Consider the following 21,558-nt stretch of genomic DNA (forward strand, 5'->3'; position numbering starts at 1 on the left):
ATGCACACACTAGGACTTGTTTCTATTTCACTAACTGAAATTCTAAAGCATTTTAACCCCAGATGGAAGTGGTATGAGAGAGGAAGAAGTATAAAGAACCACCAGCAATGCCCAGTGAGAAGAAATCAAGATAAAAAGGTTTTCATTACTTGTCTGTCATTTACTGTAACTCTTCTGAAATTTAAAAATAGCCATTAGCAAATCTCAAAAGAGGCATTAAAAAACCCCAGGGATTTTTCCTTTAAATCCATCCACTCTAGTAGGTGTTTTATAGAGAATCCTAGTTCAAAATCCCAACCCAAGAAGGGTAAAATGAATTCTCACACCTTATCATAATTTAAGGTTGCCAAGATTCACTCTATGTCTTAATTTTACATATGTTAGATGAAAAAAGTCAGAAAACTATGTAGTGTATATTCACATTTTAAATAAACAAATATCCAATGATGCATCTGTCTACTAGAAACATGTACCAAAACATTCATAAGTTATTTCTGTAAATTCTTGAGGTACATTTTCTAATTATTCTAAAATGGACATGTATTACTTATGTCTGCCATTTTAAAAAGAATACTGAGTTGCAGAAAAGTGTGTACTGTGCCATCAATCCTGTTCCTGTTTAAAGTATATATACGTGTATATGTATAAGCCTAAAAAGTTTCTCTGGAAGGAAAGCCAAGGAACTACCACCAATGGTTGCCTCTGGGAGTAGGGGAGTGGGGGGTTTATATTTTATTTTACCGCTTTCTGTAGTGTTAACCTTAAGTAATAATACAAGTGGGCAAAAAAAAAAGGTCTCTTCAAAAGGAATAAAAATTTAGATGCCCAAACACGCAAGCCACACCAGCATCAAGACACAGCCATGAACTTACTTATTAGCCATCTCAGTAGAAAACACATACACCACTTTGGCAGGAGTCTTCTGAGCAGGTGTGGGCTCTGGGGCAGTAGTCTGGCCATGGGAGGGGGTGGAAGGCCTGGGGGCTGTAGCATTTGATGGGGTCATCGAGTGTGGCGTGTGCTGGGGATCCTGGGACTTTATGTGGTCAGCAGAATTACATTCTAAAAAATAAAAAGAAGGTTCATCTTATAGAAAGTATAAAGCTTTCTTTTTTCTGCCAGCATTTATAGCATCATAATGCAAACACCTTGAAAATTTCAAGGAGGAAGTATCTTGTTAAGAGGAAATTCTTCTATTCATAAAAATACAAATACACTTCTCCCATTTAAATGACTAAGTACAAAGCGCTCTTCCCCACATCCTTACTGCTCTACTACACATTCTTTGAAAAATGTGAAAGTGTTAGTTGCTCAGTCCTATGTGACGTCATGGACTGTAGCCTGCCAGGCTCTTCTGTCCCTGGAATTCTCCAGGCAAGAATACTGGAGTGGGTAGCCATTCTCTTCTCCAGGGGATATTCCCGACCCAAGGATTGAACCCAGGTCTCCTGCACTGCAGGCAGAATCTTTACCGTCTGAGCACGAGGGTTTAGATATTAGCATAAATGTCCCTCCTTCCTGGAAACCTTTTGGAACCTCCTGGGCTAGATGTCCCTGCTAGTTAGACCCATAGCCCCCTAATTTCCCTTACTTCAGCATTTATCAAATTTTATTGTAATTTTCTAAATGATCTGCTATCTAGGTGCATTTAAACCCTTGAGGATAGCAACTGTTTCGGTTCTGCTGACCATGGCACCCCCAGCACCCAGCGTAGTGCTGGTGCTCAAAACAGGCCTCCAACAAACAACCTGAAGAAGAAAGGAAAGACAGGGGAACAATTACCCAGGTACTCATTTCAAATTTGGGTTGGGGAGTCACCATTCCACTCCTTGAGTATTAGTTTCACATTCTGGCCTACAGTTAAGATGTTTTATTTTACACTAAGTGAGGGACAGCCTAAGAGCATAGCCATGGGTCCCATCCCCTTCTTGGCTGACTCCACTGTGGCACCTCCTGGATCTCTACCACATGGAGCCCCTCATTCCCGCCATGGTGACACTGGCGGGGACAAATCTGGACTTGTGCCAGGGCAGCCTCTTGACCTACAACCGGCAAAATGGCAGCCAGAGTGCGTGCAACCCAAGTCCTGAAGGACTAATTTCATGAAGAGGAAGAGTTGTCAGAAAAACCGCTCCAGTATGGGCTCTGGCATAGACAAACTGGAGCTACTGGCTTGACACTCAAGTACACAAAGGCACAGAGACCAGAAACATCCATGAGTACATGGTTGGGGTCGTGCAGCATCCTCAAACACTTGCATCCTCAAGGGCAAGAACTCAACAAGGTCGCTCCAAACTATTCTTAAGTTCGTAGGAAAATGACCAGAAGGAGTTCCATCTGAAACTCCGAGAACTCCTGGATCCGATTCTTGCTCTCCCCACTTGGCTACTATTAGGCTCTCCGGCATCCGTCCATGTCAGAGGCCCTCCCTCAGGAATACCTACTTCCCTCTGAGTCTCAAAGATCTTATAGACATACCTTTCATGTCAGAGTCATCGTTTGGAGTCCCAGGATCTCTCTGATCAAAGGAGTCGGCGGAAATACTTCGCTCCCTTTTCCCCTTGCCCTTGGCACCATTTCCAGCCCCATTCTTCAGCCCCATGCTCCCACCTGGGCCAGGGAGTGCTTTAGGGGTATGGCCCCCACTCTTGGAGTCACAGGGGGATGGCTGGGATTGGCTGGTTGAGCCCCCCTGTTTACCCTGATTGGAGAATTTGGAATCCAGCTGGGGGTTTCCAGATGGGGACATCACTGTAGGGGGACGGACCATCACCTCCTGCTTTGACTTAGGGCTACTAGAAGAGACAAATAACAAAGGGAAATCAGACACCAGACAGCACTGGGCAGCACAAATCAAAGAGGTCTGATTTCTATCACACGTCAGGGAGACCTAGACAGCTAAAGTAACCACCCCACCTTTCACTTAAGCCGCTTGCTTGTTCTCTTCTCCCCATTCTCATCTCAGAGCTCTCAACAGAGAGGAGGATTTGGGCAGAGTGGCCTGCCTCGTCTCGGTAACCCTAGAGTCACATGGGGACCCATCGCTAGGGCTTCTGTCAATAAAGGACAACGGTTTCTATGTACATAGAGAAATGACTCTCACACTAAGACTAGCTCAGAGTAAACAAACAGACATCGTTAAGATCAAAATACTACCCACCCCTCGGTTGATGAACAAGGAACAGCTGTAACAAGAGGCTGGCTTCCCTGCTGGAAACTACGAGCAGGTCTGGGAGAGTGTGAGGAAACCCGCTGGTGACTGGCAGGTTGGGGAAACCCTCCAGGACACTAATCACCAAATAAGAAGTATCACACCAGAGCAGACACACTAACCACTGCCTCCAGGGGAGGAGGAAGAAATTCTTTTAAGATATCAATGTTGTAAAACAGAGGAGAAAGCTTCGCAGTGGGGGTCAAGGGCTGGTGTTTTAGCTGTAGGCCTTTAGGCCTCCCGAACATTCCAGGTCTCCTCATTCCAAGTTTCCTCATTTGCCAAGTTTAGCACACTGTACTGGATGGTTCTTAATGTTTTGTTGAGGAGGGGGGCTATAATGAGGAACAGTTAGGTAATGATGGACAAATGAATAAGAGGAGAATGCTAACCTAAACTCTGACTCACTGTTCTATCACTGTTTACTTGAGTCTTTTTCTTTTCCCATTTGGGTCTCATGATTCAACACACTGTTCCACCAGTGAATGTCCAGGGTCCACTATGATGTCCCCAAGGCACAGCTGGGCCAGGCCCTAGGCCTCACCTCTGTGTGTTTCCTGATGGAGAGTTCCTCACTTTAGGGTTACTGGAATGCATTGATTGAAATCCTGAGCTTGCAGCCACAAACAGGGACGGGCTCACCGAGTTCCTCTCGGGCTGCAGCAGAAACGGCTGCTGGGGGCAGTGGCAGGGGCCCACTGCGTGCTGGCTGCGTCCCTTAGCGCTGACTGCCTGCACGCCTTTTTCCTTTTTGTTTTTCTCCGCTGTGGAAGTGGGTCCTGTCCCCTTGCGGCTCCAGCATTCTCTGGGTGTGTGCCTCCGGCTGCCAAAGGAAAATCTCGCATCTCCAGGGCACACTGGGAACAGAAACAGAGACATCCAACACCCTTATAGCAGGACCAAGGCTAAAGCCCCACCTCAACAGTGCAGAGGCAGATGGTTCCTCAGCTTTCCTCAGGGTGAAAGGAAAGGGCGATGTTCATATTCTGGCCAAAAGGCTCTAGTGCTAAACAGCGGAAGAGTGACTAAGACTTTCTGCCAGGCATACAAGCCTCCCACCCAAGCATCATATACCAGGCGTTTGTAAGCAGATGAGAAAAACATTTTTATCTTTAGCTGTGTATTTCTCCCTTACATTTATTTCTCTACTTCCAAACACAAAACCCTCAAAAACTTGGGTTTTTCTTTCTTCAAAACAACTCTCTGAAACCACTGGGTACTCCAAATCCATAGCAACTATCTGGTGCTTCACCTCTGATGGCACTGAAATGTAACAAACCCATCCCAATTTCAAACCATGAAACAAATTACTCTCTGTTTATATTCTCAGGGCCTCAGGGTGGGGAAGACATTAAAGGAGGTATTTCTAAAATCAACTATTGAGCCAATACCAAATACAATCAGTTCTGCCCCCTGATTTCTATGATCTTTCTATTAAATTATGCTAAGTATGTGTCCTGTGTTCTCACTGCTTAATGACAGGAGCTGTAGGCATGGGTAAGCAAGGGAATGATCCATAATGCGGAGGTGAAAGAACATCTTTGAAGACTAAGATATTTTTTGAGCCAATTTGCAAGGCTAATTTGAAGCATAAAGGTCAAAAAAATATTCCCCAACCTAGTAAGAGAACAAATGAGAAAGCCCTTTATTTAGAGAAACCTAAACTGGTTCAGGGAAAACCAAGATACACTTTCAGTCACTGCTTCTTCCAGGGCAGTTCCAATGTGATTTTTTTTGGTAACCATGCTCCCCTTACTTCCCTCCCTCCCGCTATCTTTACTGATGAGGTATAGGACTGAAGGAGAATATTAGATGCAGGATTAAAGGCTAAAGAATCAAAAGGAGTTAGAAGTCGCTTCGGTGTTACATACACTACAAGAGGTTCAAGAACGGGACTAAAACTGGGAGAAATCCTTATATTCTAGGAATCAGCAATGAGTATGATTATTGTCAAGTATTAAATGTCTATTTCCTCATTTAGAAATAGTCCCAATATTTTATCTGAGACCATGAGAGGAATTTATGGATGTTCTGAGTATACACAATCACATTTTTTTTCTTTTAAATGAAGAAGGCAGGAAAAAAAACTAGAGTAAAATGCTACAGAATATTTCTACACTGACCTTAGGAAAAAGCATCCTATAATTGAGTCTCAATTATATTTAGGGGTGTATGTTTACTCCCTACCACCTTTAGCTCCCTCCCCCCAATTTAGATTCTAAAACTGATTATTGCTGTGAAGCTCAACATAATATATGATCATAAACCATACTGTACCTCTCACTAAACATCAGGAATCACCAGTAAAACAGAAGTAGTCAATGAATCTTCCATGGACAGAGCCAACAGAAAACACTTAGCTCAGGAAAAGAAAAGAAGTTACCACCTGTACAGTCCCTTTTGGTACTTTCTGTCTATATCACACATTTGAGCAGTCCAATCATGTGTCAAACTGAATAGTCCCATGTGTATGATTTACCTCCCTCTGAAGACTATGCTCTTTGAAGACAAGAACTTTGTTTTAAATTTCTTTGGTTTTTCTATAATACTCAATATAATGTACTAAAAATGTGGTTAGATACTAGGTGAGTTACAGAGCAGAAATGCCTGGCACTTGTGTTACACTCCTTCTAAAGAAACTCTAAACATTAAAAGTACCAAATCAACTCAGTCTGCCAGGTATTTCTGATGAGCTGGTAGCAAAGATTACTTCTAAATAATAATAATGTAAACAGAAAATACTTATTTTCAAAGTATTTCCACATACAGTTTCTTAAACTCACTATACCGTGATCAATGGCATTTTATAGATGAACGGATGGAGTACATGGGCGTGAATGCCTTCTCCCAGGTTTCCAATCAGTGCTCCCTCACCTGCTCTTTCCTCTAAGCCACCTCCTTGCCACTACTTTATGAGTAGAGAAACAGCACAGAAGGTTGAAATAAGTGCATGGGCTCACTAGAGATGGGAATAAAATCCAGCTGTTTTCACCCTTAATCCAAAGGAGTTGTTGAAATAGGTCATCCTAGTTTTAGCCTATCTGACACCAAAAACAACTGAGCAAGAAATCTGCCAAGTATCTTATCAGATAACCCTAAAGAATAAAATGCAACTCTTTCAGCTCCTGCGTGTTCAGGTTAGTGCTCAACTGTTTACCTTTCAGGAAAAAGAGATCTTCCTTAGAATGGTTAATTTTAGCCAGAGAGAGATATTTCCCCAATATAACTAAATCTTCTAAGATCTGCTTATAGAATGTTTCTTTCTTTTCTCTGGAAATAATACTTAAAATATTTACTAACTGTACATCAGGTACTCTTATGAGCACTCTCCATACATATTAACTCATTCATAACAACTGCAGAAGGCAGGTCCCATTACTATCCCTATTTTATTATTTTTTCTTTCTTTTTGATTTTTTTTTTTTTTTTTTGCAGTATAGTTGATTCACTATGCTCTGTTAGATTCAAGTACAGGGCCAAGTGAATCAGTTATACCCATATATATATCCTATCCCTGTTTCAGAGATGAGGAAACTGAGGCTCTTGGAACAGTACGTAATTTGCCCAAGTAAGTTGGTCACACCCTGGTTAAGTGGTGGAGCTGGAGGTCAGCCAGACACTCAGGCTGTGCTCTTCATCATTGCAGTACTTTGTGAAAAGCGTGGACTTGGTGGACAAGGTGAGCCAGCACACAGAAAATGCTTAGCAGCACAACAGAAGCATTTATGTAAACTAGTACCATGACTTCTACCATCCTCTAGCAAGCTCACTCACCTGTCCTGCCCAATGGCATTTCAGACCTTCACCATTGCCCACCATCATCTTCCTCTCACAGTGCATGGCCTTGCCCAGGACTTAACAGGGAAAAGAGAAGTCACCAGGCAGGACTCCTTACCACCAAATCTTCAAACTTCTTTTTATCATTGCCTATCCCTTCTTTTTTCTCTATTACGGCAATCAAAAAAAAAAAAAAAAAAAAGCCCACTTTTCCCCCAAAGGTTAGTCCGACCACAGTCTAGCCCCATCCCTTTCAGCTGACTGAGTACTCACTCTCTTCCATGACCACCCTTCTACGTCCTGCATCTCCTGGATATTTCCCATCAGCTTTCAGACATGCTATTCTACCTTCCAGATGAAATAATAATGATAAAGCAAAACAAAACTGGCATTCTATTCCCCTTTGAAGTCAAGTTTCTTTATAGAGTTGACAAGACACAGTCTTCATTTCCTTACCTGCCATTCACCCTTTAACCATCTTAAACCAACTTCTACCCACAGATCACAAAAACCACGGCTTTTGTTAAGGTCACCACTGACCACTTTTCTAACCTCATTGTACTCCATCTCGTAGACTATGCTGGTTGAGCACTCCTTGAAACTCCTCTCTTGGCTTCTATAATACCACATTTTTCCAGTCTTCCTCCTTCCTCTCAAGTCACTCTTCATCTGCTTCCTTTGCTGACCCCTTCTCTACCCAATCTCTACAATTTCAAGCTCCTCACAGCTCTACCCCGGGTTGTCTTCTCTTCTCATTCTGTAAGTTCTTTCCATGCCAAGAACTCCCAAATTTCCATCCAGCTCAGCTTCTGCTCTGCTGACCTGTATACACAGCTGCCAACTTGGCATCCCACTAGAAGTCTGAAACCTAACAAGGTCAAAGATGAATTCTTCATCCCTATATAGCCTCCCTCCCCAACGTATTTCCCCTTCAGCTTTCTACATTTTAGTAAATGGCACCTTTATCCACCCAGCTGCTCATGCCAGAAATTTGGAGTCATTCCTGACACCTCTCTCCCTCACCCCTAACCTTCCCATGTTAAGTTTGAATATTTTTGCTGAGTTAAGAAAATCTCAGTTTCACTGTTTCTTCTTCAGAGATAAACAATACTGTAAAGCCACTAATCTAAACGAAATGCTCCATTACATTCTTTTCATAGCATCCTGTTTTTCCTTCACAGCATTTCTCCTGTTGTATAATTATGTGGTCATTTGCATTAACATTCATCTGTCATGCTAGGCTCCATGAAGGTAGGAGGATCTGTAAAGGATCAAGGCTGACTTATTCATCCTTGTATTCCTAGTACTTGCTATAGTATCGGATACATGCCATTTGCTCAAGAAGTATTTGTTGAATGAAAGGTGAAGCTTTTCCCTAAACCAGGCCTGCTTTCTAGGGCCCTCATCCCTCCATCAGGCTACTCACCAAAACCCCAAGGGTCACGATAAGGCAGTGCTCATCCTGGAGGTGGGGAGCTTGGGGAGTCCAGGAACCCCTGTCTCAGAGGTGACCCTCACCTGGATAAGGATAAAGGAAAGAAGAGTTTCTAAGGAAGGAAAACAAAATCATCAGTGCCACTGAGTTACTATTCGAAGACCCGGCTTCCTATCTACAGAGCTAGTTTAAGAGGAAGTTGTCATCTCCCATGTAAACAGCATCAGCTTCCAATTATTTCAGGGCATATCATTCAACCTGCAGATACCTCAAGACCCTTGTAACTTTCCCTCCTTCCAAAGTGCATATTTTCTTTTCAGAGACTGGAAAATTAAGGGCAAAGAAAATCGATTTGTCTACTTTTCTGAATATTTAGTAGGAAAAAAAACCTCACATTTTTGCTTCTTCCCATTCCTAATTAGTACAGAGAATTGAGAGCTGACTGTAAAGGTGAAAGAGACAAAATTCCAGACACACTTTTGAATTCACAAAGTGCATACCCTACAGTTCCTCCCTACTCTCAACTGTAACTTTACATGGCAAGCATTCAGCAAGGAAATTTACTTTCACACACTTTTGGGAGAACATATGACTGAACGACAGGGCCACAAGATCTCCTTTGCTTGAGAGCCTACTGTGTATAAAATGCTATACCAAGTTGAGCTAGGTAAATTGGTAAAACACTAAGTAACTCAGGAGGCAGAACTACTTCCAACATTAGTCCTTGTAACTACAATGATAATGCTGAGCCTCCCCCTTCACCCAGAATTTATAGTTTTGAAATGGCAGGGAAAAACCAAGTTCCAGACTGTCCTAAGGCCAAATTTCTCAGGAATCTTTAAAAGGAGATTCTATAAGGTTGCCGTGAAGCTCAGAATCACCTCTACAATTCCAATTTCAACTTTTCCAATGATCCTTTCCCACTCTCCTGCTCTAAGAAGTCAAGTTTATTACAAGTATGTCATGTTTAACAAATTTCATTTCTATGCTATGACCACTACGCCATAAAAGGCATAGTATCAAACTTAGAATGTGGAAATAAAAGGCCCTGGGATTCCATTCCCAGCTCATTCTTAAGTTCTGGCATACCAGCTACTAAAAGGCTTCCTTCTCAGAAAAAGTACACAATAGGAAGAACCAATCTTTCCCAAATATGTGGAGAAAAGAACACTATACTATAGTCTTATGTAGAAAACCTTGGTCCTAACAAAATGCTAAGATATGTTTTCATACTCAAAGGGTAAAAACTCATCTAATGTCCTTCAAGCTAACAAACTTTAAGCAAGCAAATAAATTTGTATCAAGCTCAAGGGTTCTGATAAAATGTAACTAATAAAAAATGAACATCATCTATCACCCTTTAGAATAATGGCTACCCAAAGTAAAACTTCAGCACAAATGTCCCTTCTTTGTGAAACTTTCCTTGATTCCAAACCATCCCCAGGAATGTCCTCCATGGCCCCACAGCATTATATTCATGACACTTTTAAAACACTTTGAGAATTGTATCCTTGTTATGTACAGCCAGGGAACCTCCTGAGGAAAAGGTCATCATCTCAGCGCCCAAAAGAAGAAACTCAATAAATGCTAGTTGATCTGTGTATGATAATGAGCGGGGGGCTTGTGTACGGCTACTTCTGCTTCGCATCCCCACATAGCAATGATGACACGATAAATACTTGTTCAATTTCTCACCATCTGTCTTTCCTAGGAAATAAGTTACTGCAGAAGTCCCTGTTCACAGAAAAGTACAAGGTAACTGCACTTACAGCTATGACGTGCATTTAACTTGATGACCACTGCCTTGGGAACTGCTACAATAATGAACAAATATAGTTTTAACTTACAAGAGACCCTACAGAAGCAGAAACAAAATCCAAAATACACTGACTGAATAACAGAAGTTACATGTTCATAATTGGGCTCTTTACCTTTCAAGATGTCCAACTTGCTCTCTCTTCTAACATTGGGACACAGCGATCTGTGCCTCCCAAACAGAAAGGAATTTTTAGGTCAAAGTGGAGTGACACCAGCTAGTCCCACATTCAGTCCTACAGGAATGAGAAGAATGGAAAAGTTCATACCCCATCACACCAACAGCAAAGAAAACCACCATTCCCCAAGGCTCCGTGACCAAAACAATATCTGGAAGAAAGAACAGTAAGAAAAAAATTAGGTCAAAAATGGAGAAGGCAGGCAAAACCACTAAAAGTCAAAATGCAAGAAGCTGGAGCACTCTAGCCCACATCTGTCCCACTGAACACTGGGAAGTCTAGAAAAGCAAAATCCATCAGACACAAAAGCCTCATCCTAGTCATTGGCTTTAACTTTCTCCTCAACCAAGAACAGTTATCACAGGATGCAAAATAGACGTTTATTTCATATCTTCTCTATGCTCTTGTTCTTAGCATGGTGAAGATATTGAGGCTTATAAGGCGAGTGGCCATAAGATAATTGACCTTTCAAAAATCAGCTGGTCTATAGCAGGAGCTCTTATCCGGGTATCCACGACCTCCTAAGTGGTCTGTAGAAAGACTCAGAGGAAGGGAGGCAGCTGTGAACTTGGCTGGAGAATATTTTGATCTTCATACTCACTAACTTCCAAGTAAAAGTTAGCACCACCTTCAACAATGAATGCAGGTAACAACCCACAGTAGTATTTGCTATTCTGTGACTATGTCACCAAGAGTAACCACAAGACACTTCACATCACATTACTGTTCACGACTTCAAAACTATAGTATCTGCAGCTACATTTTGTTATTTAATGAGCTATAAACATATAAACTATTGTATCACAACTGTTTTAACATTTTGATACCTGTTTCTGTGTCATTTGTAATTTTATATACTTTATACATTTAAAAAACCCACGATTCTCAGAAGGGGTCCTAAGCTTCATTAAACTGCCAAAGGAAAACATGCAGCACAGAAGATTAAGAACTTCTGATCTAGAGCAAATAAAGTTTCTATAGACCCCACATAGTTACCAAGGCAGACAGACAAGTCATTCCACCAGCAGTACTTCACGGATGACAAAAATTAAACCACTAGATTTCCCAGGTGGCGTTAGTGGTAAAGAACCTGCCTGCCAATGGAGGAGAGATAAGAGATACGGGTTCAATCCCTGGGTGGGGACGATCCCTGGAGGGCATGGCAACCCACTCCATGACACTCCAACCCACTCCAATTTCATATCCAGCAGAAAGATATGACATTTTTTCTGCTTGGAGAATCTCATGGAGAGAGGAGCCTGGCAGGCTACAGTCCATTGGGTCGCAAAGAGTCAGACACAAATGAAGCAACTTATCATGTACGCAAACCACCAGGAAGACAAGCAACATGTCCAAGGTCACACAAATTTAGGGTCAGCTTCAGCTTAGGTTAGCACTCACAGCATGTATAGTTCTACTTTCCCATGGGGACTGTTGATTACATTTCTACAACTGTCATCACTATTCCTGTCTTACCACTAAATGAGGAAGAGGTATCACCTTTCAAAACTCACGTAAAATCCAAACCCAGACAATAGAACAAGGCAGACAGATAGGTAGAAGGTAGAAGGTACTCCTTTTTGTTTCCTGATCAAGCACAGGGCATGTTTCCGAAGCTGAATTTGGTCTGTTCCTGAGATAGCAATTTTTCAGAAGTGAGGAAAAAGTTAGTCTACACAAACTTTCATTCCTAGATGTGTCCAAGGCACTTTGCAGATAATCATTAACTTGTTTGGTGCCACAATGCATTATGAGTGATGAGGGCAGTGGTAACCCCGCTATATAAAAGCGAAAACTGAAGAATAAATGAGAGATTTGTTTGAAGTCACATATAAGTCAATGGGAAAGCCAGCGTTCTAATACCAAGTTCAAGGCTCAACCAAATCACCATCATCAAATATTTAGTTGATTACAATGCTTGTGAAACCTCTGTACTTCCCCTGCCCCCCACAAGCTAGAGAACATTTGATTCACAGGACCAGACACTTCTGAAGGCTATGGGAAAAGTATCCCATAGAATAGATTCCAACGTATGTAAGCGCTTTTTCACTTATGCTAGTCATGTAGGAATCGAGGTCAGGAATCCTTAGCTCAACAGCCAAGTTACTACATAAAACTTGCCTTATAAGAAGAGAACAGTATGGAAATTGTTTCTTTCTTCATCTTTTTACTCAATGACCTCCTTATCATCTACCACATGTTTAGGAACTATTATCATCTTACATTCAACAGTTATTACAAAATAATATCCTAATGGTTCAATACAATCTAAAACTAGGAAAGGTCATCTCTATGTCAACTTTGCCTTAAATTTCCTCTTTACCCAAAACATCAATTAATGGAATCCTTACTTCCCAAAGCATCCTTATGCCATCTAACTAACTGCTCCTTTTATTAATGCATTTTTGTTTTTTATAGATTGGGTCTTTTTCAACAGTTAGCAAGATCCTTCTTAAATCTGTACTTAGGATGGTAATGTTTTTCACACTTAATGTTAACTCCTTTTTACAAATCACGAGCATCCAATCAAAAACCAAAATCAGAAAAATCATGTTGTACAATTTCCATGAAGAGTAAAAAGTTATACTACACACGGGTCTTACCTACCAATATCCATCTGCACCCCCTACCCCTTACTCGCAACTACTTATCCTTCCTACCCGCTAATTCTGATTCATCACTTCCAGCACAGTGGACAAGAGTCCAAATCTCTGACCCAAGAATGAACAGTTAGTTCTTGAACACATTAAATACTAACAAACACTCCATTACACACCACTGATCAAAACGTAACTCTTTACATAGCCACTCATTCATTTTCCCTCTAAAGTTACTGCCCAGGGATCTGAGTATGTTTACCCTAACCAAAGTTTAACTTTGCACTAATTCTACCCCATCTTAGTCTCTCACTACTGACACAAAGTTTTTGTCCATTTCTCTACTTTGTCTAGGAAGTTTATCAGTCTCCAACTGGGCTGCAGTCTAGGCTCCAAGTCACTCTTCTCTAGGCAGGCAGGGCCTTGGAAGACAGGTTTCAGGCCTTCTCCTTCAGGCTTGGGAGCCTTCACATAAGGCCCCCAGAAACACTATTATAGGCCTCTGGCCCTTCCCTCTGAACATAATAACCAAGTCTGCTGTTTATTTCCATAGAATATCTCCATTTCACCAGGCTGGTCCAACACCAACCAGTGAATCTTTAATAGTCTTTGCAACTTTCAAAGGTCAACGACTACAGCTCCATTCTGGAAATCACTGGTGTGTCCACGACCCCCACAATGACTCAGTGACCTAGACATCACCACCTCACCTGCTGGAGCCCTTTACTACAGGAACATTCCTCTTAGCTTCGGGTTCCCCCACCCTCCAACAAGTCACTGGCCTGCAAACTCCCCTTTACCTCTCTATCCATCTTCTGGGTCTAACAGACCCCACCAAACTCAACTCGAATTCAGCTCTCCATCTCGTCCCTACGATGTCCCTTCATCCCAGGACCCTGGGACTGTCCCATGTCCTCGTTTAGTCTCTCCAAGCACCGCCTGGGACACAACATCTAAAAAGCTGAGACGCCTCAGTCTCTCCCCACCGCTGGTGGGCAGAGGACGCCCCCCCAACCTTCCCCCACAGGTTTCTCTATACTCAACTCTTAAATTCACAACCTCGACCCCCACCCCTTTTCTCCCCTCACCCCAGCCCCTAGCCCTACGCGGCTTTGGCTACCCCTGCCCTCAAACCCGCTCAAAACACGCGGACGCGGACCGGCCCCCCCGCACCCCCGGCTCCGGTCCTTCCCCTCCCCCTCCCCCTGAGGTGCCACTTACCCCCGAGGCAGGAGTGGGGGAGGGGACAGGAGGAGCGGTGTAGGGGAGGGGGCTTCGGTCCCGGGCGGCTTTCAGCCCCGGGGGGCCGGGGCCGGGGCCAGCGGCAGCGGCGGCGCAGCGTCTCCCCCCGGCGGCGGCAGCGGCGGCGGCGGCGCCGGCCCACTCCCGCAGGCACACATAGGCTCCATTGTCCGCCGGCGCCTCCCCCTTTCCGGCACCCCCCTCCCAGTACCGCCCCTTCCCCCTCCCCTCGGCCCTCCCCCAGCCGCACCGCGCCACGAAAGGTACCGCCGGCCCCGCCTCGGACGCGAGCGGAGAAGTGCCCCCTCCCCCGCTGCTCCGACGTCCCGCCCGGCGGGGGAAGAGGGAACTGCCCCTCCCCACCTCAGCGCAGGGCCCAGCCGCCGGGAAGGGCCCGCCCCCCTCCAAGGGAATGTCACTTGTCCCCCTCCCGAACGCGCATAATGGTACCAACCCGGCCGCTTCCTCCTCCCCCTCCCCAGCCTTCCCGGAGAGGCACCGCCCCTGAGCCCCGCCCACCAAGTAGCCTCGCCTCCTCGACCCCGCCCCTCCCTCCAATATTTTACTATGGAACCGCCCACCGTGGGCACCACCTCCTGCTTTGCATGGACACGCCCTCCAGGTCCCCTCCTCAGTTCGTCACCCTGCCAGAGGTGACGCCTACTCCCCACCTTAAAGCGGCAGAGCCCCCCCTTCTCAACTTAAAGAACCTCCCAAAGGGCCGGCGGGGTGGGAGGTGCGGCCAGGGAGGGGCTCTTCTTTCTTACACCTTTATTTTCACGTTCACATTCACCGGACCTCCCCACCGCCTCCTGCAGCACCGGGGAGCTACACGGTGGAAAAGGCGCGGAGGGGGGAAGGGCAATGTGGAATTTGGCCATCTTTGACAGAAAAGAATTGGGAGCTGCCAAAGGAAGGGGTTCTTCCCTCACACTTCCCTGCTGTCCTGGTCCCGGCCTAGTCCTTAGTCTTCAAGCAGACCCCTGCCTACCTCCAGGATGCGGTTCCACCCTAACCCAATCCCCTCGCCCGTCCCTGGTCTTCACCCCTCAATCTCTGCACTGCCTTTGCTGTTGCCGGCTTGCTCCCCTCCCAAGAGTGCAGGCCCCTTTCGGGGTTGCACTCTCCTCCACCTTCTCCGAGGCACGTTCTAGCCATGTCCTGCAGACACGTTGGGTAGTGCAGGGTCTCTTCTTCCTTTGGAGCTCGCCCCAGCCCCACTCACGCAACGCTATCTAGTGCCCACAGAGAACCTCTGCCCAGATGCTAGAATCGCTTCATAACCGCTTTTTTAATCACTTCCCTGATTTTTGGAAGGCCTGTGCTTTGGAGAGCTCAAACCCCAGGCATTCCGGCACTGCCCCCTGTGAAGTGAGAGGGTAACCCATTAGATTGCACTTTTCTCAGAAGGAAAAATGACGGCATCATGGTGAGCGCATGTTGCTGAATAAAGCTCAGATTCCGACTACTCCTGTTTTATCTTTGTGGCCCTTGTTGCTGCTGTGCCCAGCTGCTATTACAAACCTGTCTGCTCCAGAACCCACTGTTTAAATCTCTGTGTTTGTGCTTTGTAGAGTTTTGATCTAAGATGTTTCTGTAACTATGTGCACTGGCCCCACAGCTTTTCTCAGTTAAGTGAAGACTGCCTGTGTTATACTGTACTTCGTATTCTCCCTGAAGATAGACGGAGGCAACATGGCCAAGAGAAGCAGATAAAATTTTCTTCTGTATTTGCTTCCATCACCAAGTTTTAACCAGGCACTTATTTCTAAGAAATGTTAGTTTCCTTGTCTAGAAAATGGGAAACGGTCCTTGTGGCAATCTTTTAACAAATGGTGCTGGTGGTAAAGGATGGTACATCCTCAGTCGTGTCTGACACTTTGTGATCCCATGGACTGTAGCCCACCAGGCTCCTCAATCCATGGGATTTCCCAGGCAAGAATACTGGAGTGGGTTGCCATTTTCTTCTCCAAGGGATCTTCCCGGCCCAGGGACTGAACCCTCATCTCCTGTGTTGGCAGGCGGGTTCTTTACCTTTGAGCCACCAGGGAAGCCCAAAAGGATGATACAGGAGAGCCCTAAATGATAAAACTTTTGAAACAATTTAAAACTCTGGGCTGGTCATGTAAATTTCTATACCATGGCTCCCCAGCTTAGATTCTATGAAAAACTGTTTTTTTCATAGCAGATGTTTTCTCTTTGTCTTATGTTATGACTGAGCATGCTGTGCTGTGCTTAGTCTCTCAGTCACATCTGACTCTTCACAACCCCATGGACTGTAGTCCCCCAGGCTCTTCTTTCCACGAGGATTCTCCAGCAAGAATACTGGAGTGGATTGCCATAACCTTCTCCAGGGGATCTTCCCAACCAAGGGATTGAACCCAGGTCTCCCGCATTGCATGTGGAAAGAAAAAAGGCAAAAGCAGGTATAAATTTAAATTTAAGATCTATTGAAGGATTCCTAATGGAAAAATATTACAATGCTTTTTGTCACGTTTTGGTGATAGAATATTTGATGAAACATAGTAAGGACCTCTGTAAAAAAAAATGGTAGGAGGAAAGTCAGGCCTGGACATATGAAAAGATAATTAAATCCAGAAATATGCAAGAGGCATTTACAATTACTAATGTAGATGGAAAGAAGGGATTCACAGACTTATCTGTAAGAGAAAACCACTACTAAAATAAACTCTGGGCTAGGGTGTTCCAGACCAGATCACCTTTGCCCAGAAAGGTAAAAAAAAATAAGCTCATTATAATAAGTCTTAACCATTTTACAAGCCCTTACACCCTCACTTTACTATATATGTCAAAGTTTGGAATTATTTACTGAACCAGAAGAAAAAGCAAATGAATATTAAATGTGCAATACCAGGCTAAAAGAGCAATAATACTGAGAATTTAAGCAAGCTGAAAGTCATGAAATTCAAAGGTTAGAGACTCCATAGTAATGGTAATTTAGCTACATTGCACATGGGATAGAAATGCATTTAAAATATTATTTACTGTAATAAAATAGTTTATTTTTATTAGTTTTTTTCCTTTGAATTTTCTAACTTCCATGCATCTGCATCTCACTTGAGAAAGAATTCTATCTATTTTACTGGATAGGGATCTAGCATACTGTTTATACATAAATACTAATTGATAATGATGAAGTCATTGTGAAAAGCATCCTTTAAATAAAAGCTTCAAACTATTTCTCTTACTGTAGAAATTCTAAGAGAAATCTTTTTTTTTAAATCCAAATGGTAATATTGTTAAAAATAAAAGCTTTCAACACTAAAGAGATCTGGGTTTGATTTTTTACTTTCTGAAATGTGCTTCTAATGATGATAAGCACTCACTGTGATACAAACATGGATGGTATGTCTGGCTTAGTTCTTCAACTAATCACCGCACCTGTTATTTGTGTGTCACTAGTCTTTTTCACTTGTAAGCTCCACCTTCGAAATGCTTTTGTTCTCTCAGCTTTTGATAAACATATATCTAAATTTCTGGGTTGGAAAGAACCACATCCTATTTTACAGATGAGAATTCTGAGACATAGAAGTTTCATGACTTGCCAAAATTATGCCCATTTTTAGGAACTAGAATTTAAGTCCAACACTCTACAGCACTGTTCTAACCTCCGAGGATTATTCACTCCTAACAATATTTACTATTGTAGGAGAGAATATTAGATAATAAAATCAAGACTCGGAAAGGCTGAACCCACTCAGTCAGCTGGTGCTAGGGTTAGAAGCATCTTGCTATCTAGTTCAGAAGTCATGTCCGACTCTTTTGTGACCCCATGGACTGCAGCCCACCAGGTTCCTCTGTCCATGGGATTTCCCAGGCAAGAATACTGAAGTGGGTTGCCATTTCCTTCTCCAGGAGGTCTTCCCAACCCAGGGATCGAATCTGAGTCTCCTGCATTGCAAGCAGATTCTTTACCACTGAGCCACCCAGGACAGCAAGGGTTATAAGAGGCCCTAACAAATTATTGGCCTTGGTCAAAGTCTTTAGTTTGTTCATGATTTCCTGCTTCTTAAACTATTTTTTTATCAATTTATCTGGGCTTCCCCAGTAGCTTAGCAGTAAGGAATCTACCTGTGATGCAAGATCTCTGGATAGGGAAGATGCCCTGGAGGAGGGTATGGCAACCTACTCCAGTGTTCTTGCCTGGAGAATCCCATGGACAGAGGAATACTATCAAGATAGTAATTTATGACTGAAAATGAAGGGTTAGAATGGACCAGCATCTTGACTTTCATAGGTACTACCCAATGCTGTAGTAAAACAGTCAGGAAGGGATTTCTTCTTTAGGCTGCCCATGAAGCAGATTTCACCAGTCCATTTAAGCCAATGAGAAGTTCCAGAGCTTCATCCCTTCCAGGAATATGGAGGGCTAATTGTCCTTTTTGTAAGGAAGAAATCAAAATTCCCATCTTCTTCCTTCCTGCCGCTCCATCTGGGGCCATTGGCAGTCTGATGTGAGCTTGGGTCTTGTTCTGTGTCCCCACATATCTGCTTTCCACGACCCGGGCATCAGAGGCACTCTATCTGTAAAAGCTCTGACAGATCTGTCATGTGACACTCATTTCCCTTTAGAGGGTACCACCGATGTTTCTCCTTTATTTCCACACTCAGACCTACTCAGGAGGGTTGTGCCTCCTACCCTCATTGCCTGCCTTCTAGAAGCCAAGCTTTGTGACACCCAGTCTGCAAATTCTTAAGCCCTAATTGATCGATTACTGTGATATTGAATGGTTTGCCTTGGAAATGAACAGAGATCATTCTGTCATTTTTGAGATTGCATCCAAGTACTGTATTTTGGACTCTTTTGTTGACCATGATGGCTACTCCATTTCTTCTAAGGGATTCCTGCCCTCAGTAGTAGATATAATGGTCATCTGAGTTATATTCACCCATTCCAGTCCATTTTAGTTCGCTGATTCCTAGAATGTCGACGTTCACTCTTGCCATCTCCTGTTTGACTACTTCCAATTTGCCTTGATTCATATACCTAACATTCCAGGTTCCTATGCAATATTGCTCTTTAAAGCCTTGGACCTTGCTTCTCTCACTAGTCACATCCACAACTGGGTATTGTTTTTGCTTTGGCTCCATTCCTTCATTCTTTCTGGAGTTATTTCTCCACTGATCTCCAGTAGCATATTGGGCATCTACCGACCTGGGGAGTTCCTCTTTCAAGATCCTATCATTTTGCCTTTTCGTACTGTTCATGGGGTTCTCAAGGCAAGAATACTGAAGTGGTTTGCCATTCCCTTCTCCAGTGGACCACAGGAATCAAGATTGCCGGGAGAAATATCAATAACCTCAGATATGCAGATGACACCACCCTTATGGCAGAAAGTGAAGAGGAACTAAAAAGCCTTTTGATGAAAGTGAAAGTGGAGAGTGAAAAGTTGCCTTAAAGCTCAACATTCAGAAAACGAAGATCATGGCATCTGGTCCCATCACTTCATGGGAAATAGATGGGGAAACAGTGGAAACAGTGTCAGACTTAATTTTTTTGGGCTCCAAAATCACTGCAGATGGTGACTGCACCCATGAAATTAAAAGACGCTTACCCCTTGGAAGGAAAGTTATGACCAACATAGATAGCATATTCAAAAGCAGAGATATTACTTTGCCAACAAAGGTCTGTCTAGTCAAGGCTATGTTTTTTCCAGTGGTCATATATGGATGTGAGAGTTGGACTGTGAAGAAAGCTGGGTACTAAAGAATTGATGCTTTTGAACTGTGGTGTTGGAGAAGACTCTTGAGAGTCCCTTGGACTGCAAGGAGGTCCAACCAGTCCATCCTAAAGGAGATCAGTCCTGGGTATTCTTTGGAAGGACTGATGTTAAAGCTGAAACCCCAATACTTTGGCCACCTCATGTGAAGAGTTGACTCACTGGAAAAGACTCTGATGCTGGGAGGGATTGGGGGCAGGAGGAGAAGGGGACAACAGAGGATGAGATGGCTGGATGGCATCACCAACTCAATGGATATGAGTTTGAACTCCGGGAGTTGGTGATCGACAGGGAGGCCTGGAGTGCTGCAATTCATGGGGTCGCAAAGAGTCGGACACGACTGAGCGGCTGAAGTGAACTGAACTGAATTGATCGATACAGAAATCCCAGTTCCCCTTCCCCAGCTTTCCAGTTTAGCCATAGTCCATCATGGCTCAATGAGAAACAACCTATATGTTCCACGTGCTCTAACCATTTCTCCCCTAGATCTCCCGGTCTTCAGGCCGGTCTTCACATCTGTCCTTACAGTCTCGTGTCTCCTTTCTTCTTCAGTTTCCACTAATCTACTATTTCATTTTTTATTCTTAACCTCTTTCCCAAGAATAATTCTGTGCAAGTATTTCTACTATTTAATTTCATTTTCTTCTGCTAGACATTTCTCCAGGAATTTTGCCCATCGGATACACCTATTTTATTTTTCCTGGGTTCTGCCTTCACTACTAAAATCTTCCCACTTCCCACAATCAGTCTCTTCCCAGCTTCTCTGGAGTTGGAACCCAACTACTGCAGCTTTGGCCTCACTTCCATGGTTTGAATCCGGGTTGCTCTTACTAGCCACACTGCCTTTTGGAATCCTTGACCACCTACCATTCCAGCAATTGAAATTCCCATGGCTGAGATGTACCCACATTTGTTTTCACTCCTGGGCTGGCAGACATTACTAGGAAAAAAAAAAAAAAACCCATGAAACCAAAAAAAATGGATCTCAATCAAATTTCGGGTGATAAAACTTCAATCAAACTTTATTGGGTTTTACTTGGCAATCCTTTTATGCAGCCTCATTGCCTCCTATATCATTTCCTACAGCAATTATTCCAAACTTTGTCTCCTACTTCTCCTACTCCTACATGGGTAAGCTGAGTGGATAGAAATGCAAGACCAACCTTGTCATCTCATCTCAACTTGGAAGGGTTTTGCTCAGTTATCCATCTGTCTTCCATTTACTTTTTAAAATCTTTAGTAAAATCTTTCTTGCACAAATACTCTTTCCCCCCTTTCTTTTCATTCCCAGTTTATCTAAAGGGTAACCTACATTCTCTCCCATCACAATTCCTTTTCTTCCTCTGTAATTAACCCAACCATCTAACCAAAATCCTTTCTCCAATATGGCCAAACCTAATCACCAAATCCATCCAATGAATATCCTTTCCTTACTCTCTTACGGTTTGGACTCCAAGATACAAAGATATTCTTATTTTGTCTAGCCCCCATCCCCCAATTTTATTGAGATATAATTGACATATAACATTGTGTAAGTTTAAGGTATATATATAATGATTGA

The 21,558-nt window shown here is 43.5% G+C and overlaps 1 protein-coding gene across 2 annotated transcripts in view; it reads right to left on the reverse strand.

The window, feature by feature from the left end:
- Nucleotides 1–21,558, reverse strand: part of BCL9 (BCL9 transcription coactivator) — a 93,568-nt gene that overhangs the window by 10,689 nt on the left and 61,321 nt on the right. The window contains exons 1-6 of one of the 2 annotated variants that reach the window (XM_052636951.1): nucleotides 14,236–14,358; nucleotides 10,355–10,474; nucleotides 8,415–8,506; nucleotides 3,756–4,068; nucleotides 2,479–2,795; nucleotides 873–1,062 (exon numbers count right to left, since the gene is read on the reverse strand). In XM_052636951.1, coding sequence (XP_052492911.1) covers nucleotides 873–1,062; nucleotides 2,479–2,795; nucleotides 3,756–3,808 — 560 coding nt within the window. In that variant the 5' untranslated portion in view covers nucleotides 3,809–4,068; nucleotides 8,415–8,506; nucleotides 10,355–10,474; nucleotides 14,236–14,358. Of the gene's footprint in view, nucleotides 1–872; nucleotides 1,063–2,478; nucleotides 2,796–3,755; nucleotides 4,069–8,414; nucleotides 8,507–10,354; nucleotides 10,475–14,235; nucleotides 14,359–21,558 lie in introns of those variants that run through there. The other variant, XM_052636950.1, reaches the window with a different exon arrangement.

This window comes from Budorcas taxicolor, chromosome 3, assembly GCF_023091745.1.
Source record: "Budorcas taxicolor isolate Tak-1 chromosome 3, Takin1.1, whole genome shotgun sequence".
Taxonomy (NCBI): Eukaryota; Metazoa; Chordata; class Mammalia; order Artiodactyla; family Bovidae; genus Budorcas; species Budorcas taxicolor.